This window comes from Dryobates pubescens, chromosome Z (genome assembly GCF_014839835.1).
Source record: "Dryobates pubescens isolate bDryPub1 chromosome Z, bDryPub1.pri, whole genome shotgun sequence".
NCBI classification, from domain to species: Eukaryota; Metazoa; Chordata; class Aves; order Piciformes; family Picidae; genus Dryobates; species Dryobates pubescens.
The window spans coordinates 126,929,292-126,950,921 of NC_071657.1; the positions used below are offsets into that span (position 1 = coordinate 126,929,292).

At 43.8% G+C, this 21,630-nt stretch overlaps 1 protein-coding gene across 1 annotated transcript; it reads right to left on the minus strand.

The window, feature by feature from the left end:
• Positions 1–631: 631 nt before the first annotated feature.
• On the minus strand, positions 632–21,284 carry TWF1 (twinfilin actin binding protein 1). Its single transcript, XM_054178052.1, has 9 exons — positions 21,161–21,284; positions 14,698–14,775; positions 12,940–13,118; positions 10,929–11,024; positions 8,863–8,967; positions 5,307–5,432; positions 4,871–5,021; positions 4,319–4,440; positions 632–1,611 (listed from the first exon to the last, which is right to left on the minus strand). Exons 1-9 carry the CDS (start codon positions 21,183–21,185, stop codon positions 1,441–1,443), a joined length of 1,053 nt encoding a protein of 350 aa, XP_054034027.1. The 5' UTR covers positions 21,186–21,284; the 3' UTR covers positions 632–1,440.
• Between the last annotated feature and the right edge of the window lie 346 nt (positions 21,285–21,630).

The window sequence follows — 21,630 nt, forward strand, 5'->3', positions numbered from 1 at the left end:
TCTTCACATTATGTAGTGCAATCTCAGATGTCAGTAACAAGCTAGCATCTCAGAACAATATGTAAGATACATTTTATCAGGAAGTAGTGGCATCAAAGCATTATTTCCCTAAAAAACTAGGTTAAAGTCTGTCTTCCACCGGGTAAACACATGATTCAACTACGTACTGTGTACAGCCAGCACCTCTACTATGCAGTGAAATCGCAACTCGCATGTAGCTTTAACAAAGAAAAACATGAATTCAAACCCCACAAAGCTCACACAGATGACACCAAAAAGGAAGTCCACACTGGGGAATTAGAAATACTTAAGGTCATCCAATACTTGATTTGCAAACAAGAGAAAAATAAGGGGGGGGGAAATAAATAACGTCCTAACCAGGTGCTGCCAGCAGACATTCGAGACCTAGCTGGATTTTGTTAGGGATTTAATTTTCTATTGAAGTTCAATCATTTAGGAAAAGTAATTTTCAGAACAGCTTGAAAGTTAAGACTGAAACTGCAAGCACGCTAGGATCTCAAGAATAACTCACCAGGACGAAAAAAGTCTCTTTCAACTTTCACTGAGCTTACAAGACTAGATCTGAGCGCACAGATGATCAGTTATTTAGTGGAAACTTTAAGCGTATTTGCTTTGAAAGCAGCTCTGTAATCTACTGAGCGTCCTAACTCACGTACTTTTAATCACCTTTTACTTGGTGGTTTAGTACTTAATATGCAAGGCTTATGAGTGGTATTAAAATCTGGAAAAGCTGTAGAGGTTTTATGTTGGATTTCTTTAAAATACAATTACACTAAATCAGTTATAAATTTGAAATGACCAAGTTTTTGTATGGGAAAATATGCAACTATTCATGAACACTTACACTGATTGATGGGTAACTGATGTTAGTTTATCTTTTCTATTACAAGAAAAACCCTCCATCAAATCAAACCAAACCAAACCAAACAACAAAAAAACCCAACAATGTATCATGTCAATACAGAAGGAAACCTTCTAGTCTGGGACAAGTCCTTCAACTCTTCTCACATGGAAAAGTCTTACAGGTTTCAACAGGCTACTCTCAGTACAGGGTTGTTATCTAGGTATGTAGCTGCAACTCACCCACAGAATACATGAGCTTAATAGTCTTAAGTCTGCAAAGTTTATGATCACAAGTACAGCTGTTAAATAATGGCTCCCAATTTCAACTAAAGGGGTACTAGCTTAGTTTTCACTTTCTAGCTTTACAATAATTAGTTCTTCCACATGTCATAAAACATGGCCAACAAATATAATCATGTAGCAATATAAAAAGTGTTGAGGTCAGAAGAGAAGAGTAGAAAGAGCCTTTTTTTCCCCCCTAGCATCTATGAATGGAATGATTTCAGTTCATCTATCAAAAGCCAGAATTTCATTTCTTACTGTAATATGTTTTAAAACAAATGCAAAGAACAGTTTCTAATCACTGGGTGTTTCAGTCTCTGCTGGACCTCTGATCAATCTTCGTATTCCCCTCTTCCCTGCAGGACCTTTAGGTTTAGCAAAACTTTGTTTGTGAGCATGTTGTTTCGGGTGAACCTCTTCATAAAGAAAGTCAGCAGTTAACTCATCACCATTATCTATTTCAATCTGGGGAAAAAAACAACAAACCAAAACAGTATTTATCATATTCACCTTATAAACATAATTAAAAACATTTCAAAGTTTTGCTGAAGCTCTAAATCCTGTATTAAACCTCTACCTCAATATTAAATCCATATGTGCAATAACAGTCAATCTAGCATGAATGTTCTCCAACTTCTGCCTAATTCCCCAAGAAATCCTGGACAGTTTTTCTGAGAATCCACCGTGCTGTTGCCAGTATGAAGTGTGATTTGACTGAAAGTACTTTTCCCGACATGTAATCACAACTACACAATCCCTATGCCAAGAAACTTCTGTCATTCTCCCCCTGTACTCAGCACTGGTTAGGCCACACCTTGAGTACTGTGTCCAGTTCTGGGCCCCTCAGGTTAGGAAAGATGTTGAGTTGCTGGAACATGACCAGAGAAGAGCAACAAAGCTGGGGAGGGGTTTGGAGCACAAGCCCTATGAGGAGAGGCTGTGGGAGCTGGGGTTGCTTAGCCTGGAGAAGAGGAGGCTCAGGGGAGACCTTATTGCTCTCTACAGCTACCTGAAAGGAGGTTGTAGACAGGTGGGGGCTGGTCTCTTCTCCCAGGCAACCAGCACCAGAACAAGAGGACACAGTCTCAAGCTGCACCAGGGGAAGTTTAGGCTGGATATTAGGAAGAAGTTCTTCAGAGAAAGAGACCATTGGCCATTGGAATGTGCTGCCCAGGGAGGTGGTGGAGTCACCATCACTGGAGGTGTTTAGGAAGAGACTTGATGGGGTGCTTGGTGCCATGGGTTAATTGATTAGATAGTGTTGGGTGATAGGTTGGACTCGGTCTCTTCCAACCTGGTTAATTCTATTCTATTCTATTCTATTCTATTCTATTCTATTCTATTCTATTCTATTCTATTCTATTCTATTCTGTTCTGTTCTATTCTGTTCTATTCTATTCTATTCTATAGCACACTGTACACATTAATACTAACTAGGAGGCCACATTCTGTGTGGGCACAAGTGCTTATTTACATATAGGTAAAGTAGCTTCCTTAATGTAAGAATGCAGCATGTGGATATTTCACAACTACAATTCCCTTGCTTCACTCTCCCTTCTAATATATAAAACTTTCAATTGTCCCAATGTCATCTCACATTTGAAATTTTTTTCCCCACTAAAACATCCTTTAAATACTAGTTATAAAAGCAGTGTGCACACATATTGTTGTCTCTTGAGACAGAAGGGAAGGATTACAAACAATCCATCTGCTTAGCTGGCTTCTGCAACTCAGCAAGCATTCAAAAGCCAGGGGAAAGCCAAGGTAAGTTTAATGTACAAAAAAAGGAGGGATAGTTTGGGATTTTGTAATTTTTGAAGTATATAAACCTGAATGGAAAGAAAATACTCTCCTCAAGGTAAACACCACTCTTTTAAATTGCAGGAATTCAGAGCTCATGGAAATGCTTTCACTCTGCTCTGTTGAGCATTCAACACTTCCAGGCTGCTGACCATAGCACTTCATGGACTTGCCAGCTATGGTATTGCTGTGACAAGTACACGCTTCAAAAATACGCCTCTGAGAATTTTAGGAGCTACACAGTGCACTTATTTTGTTGTAAGAAGGAAATTTCTGAGAAATAATTACATATAAAACCACACAGTAATAATCCACTTAATTCATGCTGTCTCGGTAAAAAATGGTCAGCATTATCTCTGCTGGTTTTTGGACAACATTCTCACAGAAATCAAGCCTCAAAGTTCTTCTAAACTCACAGCACAAGTGTTTAGAATAGAATAGAGTTAGAATAGAATAGAATAGAATAGAAATAGAATAGACCAGATTGGAAAAGACCTTTGAGATCATCGAGTCCAACCTATCACCCAACACTATTTAATCAACTAAACCATGGCACCAAGTGCTCCATCCAGTCTCTTCTTAAACACTTCCAGAGATGGTGACTCCACCACCTCCTTGGGCAGCCCATTCCAATGGGCAATCACTCTCTCTGTATAGAACTTCTTCCTGACATCCAGCCTAAACCTCCCCTGGTGCAGCCTGAGATTGTGTCCTCTTGTTCTGGTGCTGGCTGCCTGGGAGAAGAGACCAACCTCTGCCTGTCTAAAACCACCCTTCAGGTAGTTGTAGAGAGCAATAAGGTCACCCCTGAGCCTCCTTTTCTCCAGGCTAAGCAACCCCAGCTGGTCACATATTCCACAAATGGACCATTCGTATGGTCTCTGCTCTGGAGATGAGAAGTGACTTACTCCACAGTAGTGAAATCCATACAATATGGAAAGTTCAGCTTACTTGAAAATCCCTGTTTGCCTCATCAAGAACTCCTGGAACTTAAAACTGTTATTTTAGAACTGCAGCTTAATATAATTTTGAAAATTCTTTAATAACCTTAGCTTTAAAGGAATTTAGTGTTCAATGACAGCAATGTGAAAGGTGTTGTAGTAAGAAATTGTGTTAGTTCTAAGTAATCCTTCAAAGCGCTCTCAGTGATGTACAAGGATGTGGTCATTAAAGCATCAAAGTGTTAAAATTATGAACTGGTGAAAAGCTTCCATGATCTGAAGCTTTATCACCAAGTATTTCTTCTTCATGACAACCTTTAGTAGTTACACTTTTCGTTGTTTAGAGAAGGTGGTAGCAGAGACTGTTGTAGCTAGATACTAAGAAGGGAGCAGGAAGATGCAGAAAGTACCAGTACACCCAATGTACTTACCTTTCTAATTATCTGCATCCACAACTGTCCTTCTACAATTTCTAACAGTGGACTTTTGCAGCTGGAGTACAGCATTCGTTCTCGTATGCTGCAGGTATATCCTGGCATGGAGTAGATGAAAACTGCAGGGAAAAAAACCCAAACACACACAAAAACCCAAACCATAAATCAGACCATAACTACACTCTATCCAAGGCTGTATCAGAAATTATTTATAACAGAGAGGCATTGCAAATCAACTACACAGTCTGAAAGGGAAACACTTAACACTAGCCTGGATCTTTGCTTCAGCAAGTGTTTCATTTCAAGTGGAGGGTGAGAGAACGGCCAGAACTTTTGATGTTTTCACATGATGACCAATCTATGAGTGTTCACAAGCCAAAGGGATCTCTCACTAACTTCTAAATGTAAGAAGTCAGTTTCACAACCAAATGACTCTGAAATGCTCATGCCAACAAACCTTACTTTTATGACACATCTTTCTGCCTCAAAACCACTGAAGTACTTGAAGCAAGCCAATTAAATTTCATATTGGGAAAATGTTTGTCTTACCTATGGATTCCAAATAATCTCCTTCATGTGCATGCTTATACAGGAAAAAGTGGTAACGTGCAGCATCCTTTGGAATTCTTTTTGGCAAGTCCTTAATTTCAGTATGAAGTGTGTTGGCCAAAATAATAATTTCATTTTTCATATCAATTTGCTGTTAACAAAGCAAACCTAAACATAGTTAATACACAGACAGCAAACCAGAGAACACAACGGGATGGGGCAAAAATTAATCTAATAATTCAACAGTCTAAGAATTCAGTGATTTATAAGGGTTGGGCAAACTTGTCTAGTGGAAGTGTCTCTTCTTATGGCAAAATGATTGGAACTAGATAATCTTTAAGGTCCCTTCCAACCCAAACGCACCAATGCACATTGTTTAATGTGTAGGCAATTGATTTTATACTATCAAAAACCAGTTAAAGTATTTGATACTTGCCAGCTGTACATAATTGAGTTTCTTATTTTTCAAATTCTCCAAAGCTTGAAGAGCTTCTTTAGCAATGGGGAATGCTACTCCTTGCAACGTTTGATGCTTGGTATCCACACCGATGTCTGTCTGTACCTGGAACACAAGTCAGTTGAGATGTGAACGGAAACCTTTGCCAGCTTTCATTTTCTTTCCTATGTTAACTGACAATACATAGAATACATAGAATAAACCAGGTTGGAAGAGACCTTCAAGATCATCGTGTCCAACCCATCAACCAATCCAACACCACCCAAACAACTAACCCACGGCACCAAGCACCCCATCAAGTCTTCTCCTAAAAACCTCCAGTGATGGCGACTCCACCACCTCCCCAGGCAGCCCATTCCAATGTGCAATCACTCTTTCTGTATAGAACTTTTTCCTAACATCCAGCCTGAACCTCCCCTGGCGCAGCCTGAGACTGTGTCCTCTTGTTCTGGTACTGGCTGCCTGGGAGAAAAGACCAACATCTGTCTGTCTACAACCTCCCTTCAGGTAGTTGTAGAGAGTAATAAGGTCACCCCTGAGTCTCCTCTTCTCCAGGCTAAGCAACCCCAGCTCCCTCAGCCTCTCCTCGTAGGGTTTATGTTCCAAGCCCCTTACCAACTTTGTTGCTCTTCTCTGGACTCGTTCCAGCAAGTCAACATCCTTCCTAACCTGAGGGGCCCAGAACTGGACACAGTACTCAAGGTGCGGCCTAACCAGTGCACTGCACAGGGCTACACCTAGTAAGCAGCAGCTCTTCTGAGAATAAACTACCCTGAAACAGCATCCCCATAGACAGCAGATTTGCATTTTACAATTTACAGGGCATGTTTGCTTGCTAACCTGAAAACAGTTTCATATATCTCAAACAGCTGTCTTTGCAGAGCCAACAGAACTGTCAGAGGGAAAAGTGGCCCAAGAGTCAGTGAAGAAGCTCTAAGTTGAATTCTGGTACAAAGATACAAAGGTTCTGGTACAAAGGTTCACATCTTTACTGTACTGAGGATTCCAGAGCTGGATGCAGTACTCCAGGTGGGGCCACACCAGAGTGGAGTAGAGTGAGTAGAAGAGAATTACCTCCCTTGATCTGCTGGCCATGATTCTTTTGGTACAGCCCAGGATGAAATTGGCTTTCTGGGATATGGTTGGCTTTATCAAAGGGAGAATCTGAGAAATGGCTTAACTACTTTTCTCTGCTTTCCTCACACAATCTATAGGGGTATCAGAATAAACTGATAGATAGGCAGCCAGTCACTAGTGGTGTCCCCCAGGGATCAGTGCTGGGCACAATCCTGTTCAGTATCTTTATTGATGATCTGGATGAGGGGACTGACTCCATCATCAGTAATTGCAGATGACACGAAGCTGAGGGCAGGTATTGATCTGTTAGAGGATAGGAGAGCTCTGCAGAGGGACCTTGACAGGCTGGACAGATGGGCAGAGTCAAAGGGCATGAAATTTAACACATCTAAGTGCTGGATTCTGCACATTGGCCACAACAACCCCATGCAGTGCTACAGGCTGGGGTCAGAGTGGCTGGAGAGCAGCCATGCAGAAAGGGAGATGGGGGTAGTGGTTGATAGTAGGCTAAACATGAGCCAGCAGTGTGCCCAGGTGGCCAAGAAGGCCAATGGAATCCTGGCCTGGATCAGGAATAGCGTGGCCAGCAGGATCAGAGAAGTCATTCTGCACCGGTACACTGCACTGGTTAGGCCACAACTTGAGCACTGTGTCCAGTTCTGGGCCCCTCAGGTTAGGAAGGATGTTGACTTGCTGGAATGTGTCCAGAGAAGGGCAACAAAGCTGGGGAGGGGTTTGGAGCACAAGCCCTATGAGGAGAGGCTGAGGGAGCTCGGGTTGCTTAGCCTGGAGAAGAGGAGGCTCAGGGGAGACCTTATTGCTGTATACAATTACCTGAAGGGAGGCTATGGCCAGGTAGGGGGTTGGTCTCTTCTCCCAGGCAACCAGCACCAGAACAAGAGGACATAGCCTCAAGCTGCACCAGAGGAGGTTTAGGCTGGATGTTAGGAAGAAGTTCTTCACAGAAAGAGTGATTGGCCATTGGAATGGGTTGCCCAGGGAGGTGGAGGAATCACCATCACTGGAGGTGTTTAAGAGACTGGATGAGGCACTTGGTGCCATGGTTTAGTTGATTAGGTGGTATTGGATGATAGGTTGGACTTGATCTTGAAGGTCTTTTCCAACCTGGTTCATTCTATTCTATTCTATTCTATTCTATTCTATTCTATTCTATTCTATTCTATTCTATTCTATTCTATTCTATTCTATAGCAGTATCTCTGAAAAGCACAGCTATTGCTGCTGAGGTTTTGCAGCAGCACATACCATATAAGCCTGCATGTTAAGCATGAGGTACATGGTGCATAGGAAAGAATACTAATACCAGAAGTGATTATCATTACCACAGAAGTTTTACATTCATTAGTGGGGTGTTTACATGTATTTCAAATAAAATGCAGTGTTTGATGATTATGACACCATTGGATTAAAAAAATAACAAAGTTGCAGCAAAAGCAAAGTGGGGTAAAAACATAATATACAGAGCTGCATTTAACACAAGGGTTTGCTGGTATTCAACTGCAGAACCAAACCCTATTTCACACAACCACACATACCACAGCCATAAAATAGAAGCCTAAGGAGCTAATTAAGATCAGCACATCATTGGTTTTAATATGTATCTGAACACAATGATGAAGTGAAGGAAAAATGCGAGAAATCAATCCTCTGAAACTTTTCAGTCCTTAGCTAGATGGCAATCATTAAATTATTTGGTTAAAGTCATTTTTTAGAAGTTTTTCTATAAGGTCTTTGTAGCAAAAGCAGCTAGTCCTTTTAAGAGACTGATTTGCTTGGTTTGGATTTCTATTTCATTTTTATTGGAATTCCAGCCACTTACTCTCTCTTAAAGACAAGTGCACTGGTGCTGGAAGCTAAATACATTTCCTGTAGGAATAGGCTGCTGAAATAGTCCTGCCAATCACTGCAACATGTTGCTATTTTGTGTTTTCTCTATAACTTCTGCCACAATAGCAAATGTTATCTGAGCAATCACAGAGTGGTTGAGGTTGGAAAGCACCTCCAGAGATTATCTTGTCCAACCTTCCTGCTCTGTCAGGTCTCTGTCCAAGTAGCTTTTGAATTATCTCCACGATGGAGACATCTCTGGGCAGCCTGTGCCAATGCTCTGTCACCCTTCACAATATAGCACATCCAGAGATAATAAAAGCATGTCAAAGGCCAAAGTTGCAGTAACTAAGTTCTGCAGTTGGGAGACTGAAGACAGTAGGCCTTGCAAACTCAGCACGATCATGTCACTTCAGCTTTGCAGTCTCAATTCATTGAGAAGTAAATTTATATTCTTATCCACACCAACTTTCTTAAAAAGTCCATTTTCTGTTCTGCCTTTATTTTTCACCTTATAAAGACTTTCAACCCCCTAGAAGGACTTTTTCCCTGCAATAAGTTTGGAACTCTGACCCCTGTTTCCCACTCATGCTAGAAGACATTGTTGGTACCTCGTTAATCTTAATTTGTCGAAGTTCCTCTTCTGCTGCAGTCAGGGGTGCAGGGGAGGACTGTGATATCAAGTATTTTTTATATCCATTCAATGAAACATCATCCTGAAAGCACAATATCAGTATCAATCATTTTTTGGCAATAAGCTTTCTTCAAAGACGTTCTATGGAATATAAAAATCCCAGTTACCTCCTGTACAGTTATGGTAGTTTTATTTGAATGGTGTAGGTGAACAAGTGTAGGTGCATTTGCAAATTCAGCTCATCTTCCAGTACAGCAGGCTCCACTGGGCTGCTCTTGCACCCAATTCTACCATGGGAAGCATTTCCACAATGTCTCAAATTACCTTGCTAATTAAAAATGTAGCATTAATGAAGACTGTGTGCATGACATTATTCAGCCTTCTAAGACAAAACCTCAGAGAACTGCTACAATGCTAATAAATAATGCTCAGACTGGTAGCTTATTGGTAGTTTCCTATGTGAGACAAAAATGCTACCTAAGGACAAGGCAGTTGGTCTTAAAGATTTTAGAGGATTCACCCCCATGCAGTGAGATTGAGAGATGCTCCCATTATTCTCAGATTATTTAGTTTCATAACCATTTGAAGCAAGGCCTTCTTAGGCTGAAGTTCTTAAATACACTTAGTTACTTGTTCAAATGAGAGCAAAAACATTTAAACATTGGAATACATATAGCTTTTAACTCTGTGAGAGCCCTATCTTCTACCTCCTCAAACAATGTCTGGGCAGGGCCTGGCCTTGTTTCAAAAAAGCTGTGACAGTACCTGGTCTGAACAGTCGATAGGTGATGGTTTGATGGCCCTTAATAGTTCTCAAAGAGAGCTGCTGGCCTGGAGATGGTTTAACAGTGAAAAGCGAGAATTTCTGCGGAAGCAGGAATTCCCTTTCCTCATTTTAAAACCACTGCAATGGTGCCACAGAAAAGTAGGCAACAGCCACTGCACACCTCACCTGTGCACATCTCTTTATGATTTGGAGAGAGATCCACCACTACCAAAAGGCTATAAAGGGATGTTGCACCTACCACAGAAATGTTGCTACATGTACACCCACCACCAAGAACTTGGACTATGCCCGTGAGACATCACTGGAACTAAGGGTGGTGATATCTTTGTCTCTTTCTCTCTCACTATTTTTCCCTCTCCTTTTTCTACCCATTTGCCCTCTACTCTGGTCCACCAAAGCATCCTTAAGTGATGCAAGTGACTGAGAGCTTTCACTGTGTGGCAGTTTAGGCAAAGTGCTTCCTGCTGCTGCCACACAAGATACACCTCTGGTGTCATGAGTGTCCAGCCCAGTGGGTGGACACAGGAAATAGCTTATTTCATACCCATAATGTCCTGCTCCCTATAGATCTATCAGCAAGGTCTCACACTTTCTCTTTCTTCTCTCCCTACTCCTATGTATTCTATGAGAGATGCTTTCCTATCTGGTAATGGTGGGGGAGTATCTTAAGGCCTCTTAGGCCTGGCTAGGCCTAATACCAGGAGGAGAAAGGGGGGGCAGTCTCAGACCTGGCCAGTCTTGAGACTAGCCTAGTAGTGGAGGGGGAAGAAAGAGCCCTGGGGGGTTTCGGGTATACCCTCAGGTGGGGAGAAGGGAAATGTGCTGGGAGGCTTTTGGGTGTGCTCTAAGGGGACTCTCTATGCTTTGGGTTTCTTTTGTTACTGTGCTTGTAGCTCTGTGTAACACTCACTGCTTTTCCATTTAAACTTTCCATCACTTCTGCAAGCCATTTGTTTGAGTCTCATTTTTCTGCCCCAGTGAGAGGCAAGAGAGGATCTGCCTGGCCTCAAACCGGGACACACTGGATCAAATAAACCTAAATGATCAGCTGTTTGGTGCCAATTCACCTCAATTTACTCTGAGGGAATTTCTGTATCTTAGGATGATCCTCACCACTGCCCAGGGTTGGCTCAGGAAGCTGGGTTGTGACAAACTCTTTTTACCCTTAATCAAAAAAGAGTAGAAACACCACGAATTCATACCAGTAACATCAGCTACTACATTCAAAGTGCTGACCTTACAATAGAAAAACGTACCTGCACGGTTCCAAATACTTCATCCTTAATATGACCACCTCCAAATTCCTTTTTAAGTGTTGCTCGGGTTGCTGCATACAACATTTTTTGACGAACCTGATGAAGTAAGGAGATTCCTGTAACCTCTGTGCTCTGTGTTCTCATTCCTTGCTTTTTGATGGCCCTGGGAAACGAGGTCTAGTTGAGGATGTCCCTGCTGACTGTGGGGACTAGATGACCTTTGGAGGTCCTTTCCAGCCTGGACCATTCTATGATTCAATAATTGTTTTTCATTAATTGTTTTTCACTAAGTGTTTTTCTTTCTGTTAGCATTTCTGTCTGTTAGAAATTTTTCCCAGTGGCTTAAGCGATAACTTTTAGTACAAGAGATAGACTTTTAGACATAAATAAGTGTTCTAATTAACATAGGTATTGGTACAGCCTTAAGCTCAGATAAAGTTGCAGCTGCCAAACACAGCTGATGGGTATGGAGAGACAAAGATAAAAATTCTCACTTGCTTCAAGGCTGGCTGGAAACCAACAGGAAGAATCAACTGGAAGGAGGAGATGAGGCGGCAATGTTGTTGGGAGACCAGAAGGTGACAGTGAAGACCCAGAAGTGAAAGGACTTCATCCATGTAAAATAAGTTCTTAGAAATCCTGATGCATATGTATTGTTAAGCTCTGTATAAGAGGTGTGATTAGCTCTGTTTGGGGCTCACAGCCTTTTGGATCGAGCCTCTGCAGCCCATGCATGTTCTTTACTAAATTAATCAATGCATACTGATAATATGATTACAGCAATCGTCAAGTCTTTTACCACATCACTAGTGTATAATAACACAACATTCTTTTGGTTTGGACTCTTTGGTTGTTTGGGGTTTATTTTGGTGTACCACATCCATTTGTTAATGGACATCTTTCTCAAACAAATATTTTAAGTGCTGAAACTGAATTCTGATGAGGTAGTTCTTAATAAAGAGTAAACTCCACAAAATGATGATGATACTAACACACACTATTAAATTCTCAGGGCATTCTTCTATGCATTATTATCAAAATCATTCCAAAACTAAATTGCAACTTTAATAAAGAGTATGAGCCTTTTTTTTTTTTTACATAGGAAAAAAATCAACATAATCTTTACTCATGCTAAATGGGAAAAACCACAACTGCTTAGATCTTTTGCCACTGCTCTGTGTATTGATGGATACTGCAAAAAATCTCATCCTTTATTTCATAGTGGCACCAGGTAGTTTGGGTTCAACTACAGAGCTGAAAAATGACAGTTTTGGAGGGTGAAGATCTAATGATGCTTGCTCCCTATCAACTTTTTTCTAACACAGTTACTTTTTACTCTCTCAATAGTCCCATCTTCATGCCTTCCTCTCCTTTTCCACCTAATCTCTTCTGTGCATTGCAGCTCTTGATGTCTTACTATTTCCTAACTGGGAGTGAAAGTAGTAGGAATATTGGCAAAGCTTTACCCTCTGTCCCCCCTTATCTCACATTCTCAACACACTGTACACAGTATCCTATTTTTTCTAATAAATCCATAACTCTAATCTAAGTTTCCTCCCATGTTCTTTAACTACTGACTCAAAACCAATGTATTTTGTGGCAGGTCACAGATTCACAAGTGTCAGCTGGGCAGCCGGTAAGCCAAACAGAGTAACAGCTTGAGCTCACACTATAATCCTTCTGTCTATGATGACACTCATTGATATTTCTGTCCTATATCCTTCCATGAGATTTCCTGAGACACTGACAGCCAATGAGACACTGATAGACAAATAGGGCAAAAACACTGTCTTGTCTCCTCCGGTCAGGTTACAAATAAATTGGATCAGCTGCACTCCATCTAGACTCACTGACATCAGCTTCAGGAAAGATGTTTTCCTGTGGGAAAGTGAGGGGAAGGTTGGGGAATGCTTCACTTCTCAAATCCCTTTCCTTCATATCTAGGATTCAGACCAAATGGTACTGTTGAAAAATCATTAACAACATGAAGTCTCTGATGACTGTTACTTACAGGAGAGTGATCAGGTGACCATGCAATGAAGATCCATTCATATCCTTGTGCATTCTGAGAATCTAATCTGTATAATATATAACATGGTTGCTTGTCTTCAAGAAGGGGAAGGACAAAAGAATCATAATCCTTTTCCCATGATCCAACTGGCCGTCTAGAGGATCCCACCACAAGCTGCTCTAGAATTGATAACCAAAGCTACAGGTTAGCACCAATACAGTTAATGCTATTTTTCCAAGCTAGTAATTACAATAAACAGTTAATCAGACATTTCATGTCTACAAGAATGGAAGTCCAGAACATTCAGTATGAAAGTGGGTGAACTCCTAAAAAAGCTGTGTATGTTCAAACCCTAAGTAATTTTAACATGGTAATGTGCTGACTGTCATCAAGCTCCTTGATCTAAAGGGGTAAGACTGACATTAGTGATGTTAGCGAAACGCACACAGAAGGAAAAGAAAAACTGTCTCCTACCAGTTAGCTTACTTTTAAATTAGAATACTTAAAGACAAGCAAGATGAGAACAAGCTTTTAGATTTTAGAATTACTGATCTTCTTGCTACAACATACTAGTGTTTGTACTCATTGTAAAGGAGTCAGTAACTCAGTTAAACGGTGCAAAGAGTTTGGAATGAATATGCTTGCACTAATCACTTCAACTTGACTACGTAAGTAGATAAAGCTGTTTCTAATACAGCTTCATGACTATGGTCTCTTCAAATGACTGAAGCTGTTTATTATGTATAATTGGCTTAAGCCTGTATAGATTTCTTCAGGGGAGATTATGTGAACAGCTGCACCAACAAGATTTTTCTCTTATTTATAAAACATATCTCAGCTTCCAAAGCAAAGCATTAGTGTAGCGTCTTTCAAAACATTTATCAGCTTCCCAGTAAGTGCTAGCTCTGCAATCAAAACAGAAATACCTCGTTTATATGAGATCCTACAACAGTTTGAGGACCATAGTAGTGGCTTGCCTACAAAACATCTTCTGAGAGTCTAGGACATAACTTCTAAAAGTCTAGACAAAATTACAGCAGTATATAAATGCCTTCACGGGAAAACTTTCAGAGCAAGTCACAGAACACAAATAGTTCAGGGAAAGGGTTGTTCAGATGGAAAGCAGCCGAAGCTGTACACCCAGATCTGAGGATCTGGAAAGTTGTTGCCAGTTCTGAACTTTAGGTGGCTTTGTAGTCACTTGGATTCAAAACAGAAAAATGCAGTTGGAGGAACTCTATTGCCCGGCATCAAATCTCTTACTATCTCCAATCAGCCAAACTCAGTTTGACTGTTATCTGCTGAGTAGCAGAAGGCTTCTTTCATATTTAAAAGTAGCATATTGTCTTAACTTGCCTAATGGGAATATAAACCAGGAATTCAATGGTATGCCAGTATTTGCTAACTTGTGCTAGTAAGAACTTGACCACAGTGACCTGCCCATCCTTCTTTCTGTAAGGAAAGCAATATTACAATGTCAGATTTCCTAAGAAATGGAAACACAAAGAAGGTAACAGTAGTTTAGCTACCTAACAATTAAAGTATGTATGTGTATGTACATGTACGTACACGTATAGATCTCCAGCCAGAAAATATTTCAGTGTGCTGTACATGAGTGCACTCAACCCTAGAAAGAACCTCAGTAACATCAAGGTTTGTGAAGTTTTGATTTTTTTTAAAACAAGTGTATGAGTAGATCATTAAAACAAGTAGAAAATACCTAAAAGAATCAGAGAAAAAGGTTAAAATTTGACTAACCATTGTCAATGACTATTTTTAAAAGCCTGTATTGTCCATTTCTGGCTCCAACAAAGGTATCTTTAACACTTCCACTAGCTGAAAAAGAGAAAATAAAGTAACCAAATTAACACATTTCACTTCCACAGGATAAAGAACATTCACAAAGGTAAGAAAAAACACCGGGAAAATGTACAACTGGCTCTTCACTACAAAGGTGGACTGAGAAAGGAATATGGGAGTGATGTTATACATAGAATACATAGAATACATAGAATAAACCAGGTTGGAAGAGACCTTCAAGATCATCACGTCCAACCCATCAACCAATCCAACATCGCCCAAGCAACTAACCCACAGCACCAAGTACCCCGTCAAGTCTCCTCCTAAAAACCTCCAGTGATGGCGACTCCACCACCTCCCCAGGCAGCCCATTCCAATGGGCAATCACTCTTTCTGTATAGAACTTTTTTCTAACATCCAGCCTGAATCTCCCCTGGCGCAGCCTGAGACTGTGTCCTCTTGTTCTGGTACTGCTTGCCTGGGAGAAGAGACCAACATCCGTCTGTCTACAACCTCCCTTCAGGTAGTTGTAGAGAGTAATAAGGTCACCCCTGAGTCTCCTCTTCTCCAGGCTAAGCAACCCCAGCTCCCTCAGCCTCTCCTCGTAGGGCTTATGTTCCAAACCCCTCACCAACTTTGTTGCTCTTCTCTGGACTCGTTCCAGCAAGTCAACATCCTTCCTAAACTGAGGGGCCCAGAACTGGACACAGTACTCGAGGTGCGGCCTAACCAGTGCAGTGTACAGGGGCAGAATGACCTCCCTGCTCCTGCTGGCCACACTGTTCCTGATGCAGGCCAGGATGCCATTGGCCCTCTTAGCTGCCTGGGCACACTGCAGGCTCATGTTCAGTCTACCGTCGACCAGCACCCCCAGGTCCCTCTCAGCCTGACTGCTCTCCAGCCACTCTGTTCCCTCCACACTGCACACTGTTGCAGCCACTGGCGTGCCACAAAAAGATGACAAGCAACATTACAGAATAGCTCTGCTTTCTAGCATACTGTCTGATTTTCAACATTGTGAAGCGTAAAGGTGACATCATATCACCACTCTCGGCTTTCAGAGTTTGCACAGCAGCACAATAAAAATATGATGCACCTCAAATTACAACAGCTTTATGAAGTCTGCAGGTTTAGTGAAAACTTCCAGAGAGAAATTTTACACCTGCCAGGAAAATGTTACATCTAGCAAATGTGCCAGTCTTTCCTGGGGACAACGCTCTGAAGAATACCCTCAGGGCTGTCACACATTTGATTCTATAAGGTGATATGAAGGAGAAGCACAGAGTAGTTTGAGTTGGAAGTAACCTTTAAAGGTCATCTAGTCTAAACCCCCCCAACAGTCAGCAGGGTTATTTTCAACTAGGTTTAACCCAGCCTTGAATTGTTTCCAAGGATGGGGCATCTACCAGCTCCCTGGGCAATGTTTCAGTGTTTCATCACTCTCACAGCAAAAAAATGTCTCCCTTGTTATCTAGCCTAAACATGCCCTTCCTTTAATTTAAAACCATGACCCCTTGACCTACCACTGCAGGACCTACTAAAAGGTTTGTTCTGTTCTTCTTTATAGGACCCTTTTACGTATGGAAATGCTGCAGTAAAGTCTCCCTTGAGCCTTCTCCATGCTGAACAACCCCAACTCTCTCAGCCTGTCCTCATGGGAGGGGTGCTTTCTCATCCCTTCATTTTTTTGTGGCCAATATCCAGATCTGCTCCAACAGGTTCATGACTTTCTTGTACTGAACATTCCAGAACTTGATGAGATACTGTAGGTAGGATCTTACCAGAGTGGAGTAGGGAGGCAGAACCACCTCCCTAGCCTTCTGGCTATGCTTTTGAGGCAGCCCAGGACACAGATGACTGCCTGGGCTGCCTTCTTGCCAGCTCATGTCCAGCTTTTCATGCACCATTAACCCCAAGTCCTTCTCTGCAGGGCTTTTCTAATTCCTTTATCCTGAGCAAAGCCTTCGACACCGTCCCGCACCACATCCTGGTCTCCAAGCTGGTGCAGTATGGATTTGATGGCTGGACCATTCAGTGGATACAGAACTGGCTTGATGGCTGCACCTGAAGGGTGGCTGTCAATGGGTCCATGTCTAAGTGGAGGCCAGTAACAAGTGGAGTCCCTCAGGGATCAGTACTGGGACCAGTCTTGTTTAACCATCATTGCTGATGATGTGGACAGTGGCATTGAGTGCAGCCTCAGCAGGTTTGCTGACGACACCAAGCTGTGTGGTGCAGCAGACACACTGGAGGGAAGGGATGCCATCCACACAGACTGACAGGCTGGAGAAGTGGATCCATGACAACCTCATGAGGTTCAACAAGATCAAATGCAAGGTCCTGCATCTGGGTCGGGGCAACCCCAAGCACCAACATAGGCTGGGTAGCAACCGGCTTGAGAGCAGCCCTGAAGAAAACAACTTGGAGGTGCTGATGGATAAGAAGCTCAACATGAGCCACCAGAGTGCACTTGCAGCCCAGAAAGCCAATCATATCCTGGACTGCATCAAGAGAAGTATAGCCAGCAGGTCAAGGGAGGCGATTCTCCCATTCTACTCCGCTCTGGTGAGACCCCACCTGGAGTACTGCATCCAGTTCTGGAGCCTCTATTACAGAAGGATCTGGAGGTGCTGGAATGTGTCCAGAGAAAAGGGCCACAAGGATGATTAGAGGGCTGGAGCACCTCTCCTATGAGGACAGACTCAGAGAGTTGGGGCTATTCAGTCTGGAAAAGAGAAGGCTGTGAGACCTTATTGAGGCTTTCCAGTATCTAAAGGGGGCCTGCAATAAGCAGGTGAGGGACATTTTAGGATGTCAGGTAGTAATAGGACTAGGGGGAATGGAAAAAAACTAGAAATGGGTAGATTCAGATTGGATGTTAGGAAGAAGTTCTTCACCATGAGAGTGAGACACTGGAACAGGTTGCCCAGGGAGGTGGTGGAAGCCCCCATCCCTGGAGGTTTTTAAGGCCAGGCTGGATGTGGCACTGAGCAACCTGATCTAGTGTGAGGAGTCCCTGCCCATGGCAGGGGGGTTGGACTAGATGATCCTTGAGGTCCCTTCCAACCCTAATGATTCTATGATTTATCACCCTGCCTATATCGATACTGAGATTTGCCTCGACCTAGGTGCAGGACCTTGCATTTGGTCTTGTATGCACAGGCCCACTTCTCAAGCTTGTTCAGGTCCTTCTGGATACACTATCATTCCTCAGGTGTGTCAGCTGCACCACTCAGCTTGGTGTCATCTGTAAAGTTGCTGAGGGTGCACTCCATCTTGCTGAGTCATTGATGAAGATACTAAACAGCCCTGGTCCCGATACTAAACAGCCCTGGTCCCAGTACAGACACCTGAGGGACACCACTTGTCACCAATCTCCATCTGGACATAGAGCCTTGTATGTACTGAGACTTATCTCCTTCTATGTATCTTGATGACATTGTTCAAATCCCAACCTACCCCCACAGGAGAGCTTCATAATGAATTTACAAAGAAATAACTTGATATGCTTTAAAATGTCTGTAATTCACATTGATGCTAAACTGCAACCGTGATGGACTTACTTCCCTAGGCACACTTAAGAACTGTGCTGGCATCACGTGAAGATCATTCTTATCTCAACTGCTCTGCTAAATGACATGAGTGCAAGTAAGTTTAATTATACCATAGACAGGGGGTTGTACAACATTCATTGAAGAACAGTTATTTCAGGATGGTCCTTTAAGTAACCCCACAGAATACAGCATAGCAAAACAAATGTCAAACTAGGAAGCAAAATGGATTATTTATAGTCAGGTTAAGGCCAACTGAACAGATGGGCAGATGGTAACCAACAACATGACTGTCCATATTCAAAACATTTTAAATTTATGCCCATAGAAGTGATGCCCAGGCCCATTCTGAAATTCTAAAGTGGCATGGGAGGGGAAAGGGGTGCAGAACAAACTGAACTGCATTATCACTCCAACCCCGAGCTTTATCCTAGTTAGCATCTTCCCACTAACTAGTGCAGACCTCCAGTGTAATTTGCTATCAGCTTCTCTAACTGTCTGTGCCAGTCTTCACCATTCTGTTCAGCATGCAAACACTGTGCCACTTCTTAGACCTGTCAATTCCCCCAGGACTTTTCATTGTCCTATTCTTCTCTATTATCTTTTCTGTTCCTTATTCTCATTTCAACCCTACAGATCAAAATGAGACCAAAATACAGGAACCATTGTGCCAATACCAGAACTGTGACAGCTTCTGAAGAAACATTTTGAGACAAGATGTTTGAGAAACCATCTCACTATCGAGTAATCTATGCTTTTTTTTTTTGCTTATAAAGTTTTAAAATTCACATTAGAGTGACACTATTTTCTGCTTAAACTTTCTGCACAGCATAGACAGAATTTAAAAACGAGTTTATTAAACAAATATACATACATACATACATAGAATAAACCAGGTTGGAAGAGACCTTCAAGATCATCGCGTCCAACCCATCAACCAATCCAACACCGCCCAAACAACTAACCCACGGCACCAAGCACCCCGTCAAGTCTTCTCCTAAAAACCTCCAGTGAGGGCGACTCCACCACCTCCCCAGGCAGCCCATTCCAATGGGCAATCACTCTTTCTGTATAGAACAGGGAATATTATTTTTTAATTATTTAGAAGACTGTAAAGACATACTACTGTATTCCCCCACAGCTCAGTGCATTCTGTGACTTCTTATACAATTTATCTGCACTGGCCTGTTTGAAAGTCCAGTCCTTTTAGCAACTGCCTGGTACATGTCACTGTCCCCATGACTTCGTTTCTGTTTCTAGAAAAGAGCAGCCCATGCTGCCAAATCTTGCAATTGTTTATGAGTGACAGTAGCCTGTTTGTAGCTAGAGCCAGCAATGGCACAACAAGCACTATTCCTCGTCCAAATTGCAGAAACGGATGCTTTGCTGCAGCTCAGGACCCCTGATTAGTGCCTGCCAAGGCAGGATCTGTGCAGGAAAGCTGCCGAGTTCTCTACAGCTCTCCTCAGAGGACAAAAGATTGTCTCAAAGACATGAAGGAGAGCAGCAGAAGAGGCTTAGCCATTCTTGTTGCTTGTGGTAAACAACACGATATTCTGCTTGTCCCTCCACCATTGCTAGGAAAGAGAACAAGGGAATGAAGAGCCACTCTGACAGTTTTCTCCAGCCTGGGAAAAAAGCTATCACAGAAGCCCCTCTAGCCTGAATAAGATTGAAGAATGTAAGAAGCAGCAAAAAGCAACAAAGACTGGCGTGCAGGGAACCGAATAGATGCAAAAAGGTGCAGACCAAATACCGCCAACAGACTAAAATGGGAATAGAAGATCAGGGAGGAGCTGCTGTGGCTGGGACAGAAGTCACCTTCAGTAATAAACACGGGAGAGCAGGCAAAGTGCACAGTACTAGTCGCCAAACAAGCAGATCGCTGAACCCGAGACAGTAAAACCCGACCACCACCCCCCCTCGCCCCTAATCCTGCAGTATAATCCCCTACTTAGCAATACTGTTGTTTAGGGGGACACAACAGTACTAGGAAACAATAAGCTATCTAACTGCTCCTCGCACCCTCCGAGGCCTGGAAACAGGGGGGAAATACTGTTTCCCAATACTTTTCCCCCTTGTGGCCTCCAGTGATGGGCTTTTTAGTCGGCTCCTCCACTCCCGGGGTCCTGATTCTCCTTAGGGTTCCTGCTACATCAGATGCGGCAGCGACACTCAGCATTTCTCGTGTTGTCCAACCTATCCCAAAACGGCTGCGGTGACCCCGAGCAGGCGACAGCTTCTCCAGAAGCCGGGAGGGGCGGGAGGTGTCCGGACAGCCCCCAGAGCCCCAGGCGCCGGCTCTCTCCTCACCGCTCAACCCGACACAGCAGGGCAACTTGCGCTCAGGGAAGTTACCTGAGCCAAGGGGCGGCCCTCCTTGCCATTCACGGGATTCTGCAGTGAATAGTTGGTTTTTTTAACAGGCGGATTCCCGACCGCTCTAAGGCGGACAGGCGCAGTTAGGAGGGCTGATAAACCCTGGTAAGTCTTCGTCTGACTGGGAACGAAGCTCTGGGTTCGACCTAGCGCTGCGGCCGCTAGAAGCTGGAGCCAGTAGCAGTTTCCCCCACTCGGTTCGCCTCCCTCTCTATCCCGTGGCGGAAAGGACGGGCTCCTCCAGCAGCGAACAAAGAGTGCGGCAGCGGGGGAAATTCCACCGGCAAGAGCCCGTTAAGCCGCCGCAACGGACACCTCCCCCCGCGCCGCACACCCACCCGACCCGCGGGGAAAGGCGCTCCGCCTGATCGCCTTCTGCTCAGCTGGCAGGAGCAGAGGAGGGAAGGGGCCCGGCTGTCATGAGGGTGACAGGTGGACACCGCGGCGCGGACGTGGCAGTCAGCGCCCGCGGGGGAGAGCCGCGCAGGTACCTTGGATACCGGTCTGGTGGGACATGTCGCCGCGCCGCGCCCGGGGCAGTGCCGTCTGCCGCCTCCCAACCCGGCCCGGCCCGGCCGCGCACACGTGACGCGCCGCCGCCACTCAGCGGCCGGGAGGGAGCGCGGCGCCTTCCGGGCCCCGCCAGCCCGGGCCAGCCGCCGGGCCCCGAGAGCGGCTGTCGCGTTGCTGCCCCCTATAGCAAAGCCCCCGCTGAGACACGCCGCACCCTTGGGCCCGCCCGGCACGGCGCCCCCCCCTGGGCCAGCTCCCCGCTTCGGCCACTCCGGACGGCTCCTCTGGGTCCTTTAAAACGGGGGCGAGGTGCAGCCCTGTATTGTGTTCTGTCGCTTCAGTTCCCTGCCATCCCAAGGTGTGTGGTGCGACCTGCGGCCGCTCATAGACGGCCTTGCACCTGCTGTCATCTTCGTGGCAGAAAGGGACAAGTGCCCCCCACCGTAGG

Coding starts and splice junctions, on each gene's coding strand:
- TWF1 (XM_054178052.1), bottom strand. CDS start 21,185: ATGTCCCACCAGACCGGTATCCAAG. Junction 14,776..21,160: donor CCACCAGACCGGTATCCAAG/GTACCTGCGCGG, acceptor TCTCTTTTTCAG/CTAGTGGAAGTGTTAAAGAT. Junction 8,968..10,928: donor AAGTATTTGGAACCGTGCAG/GTACGTTTTTCT, acceptor TTGTGCTTTCAG/GATGATGTTTCATTGAATGG.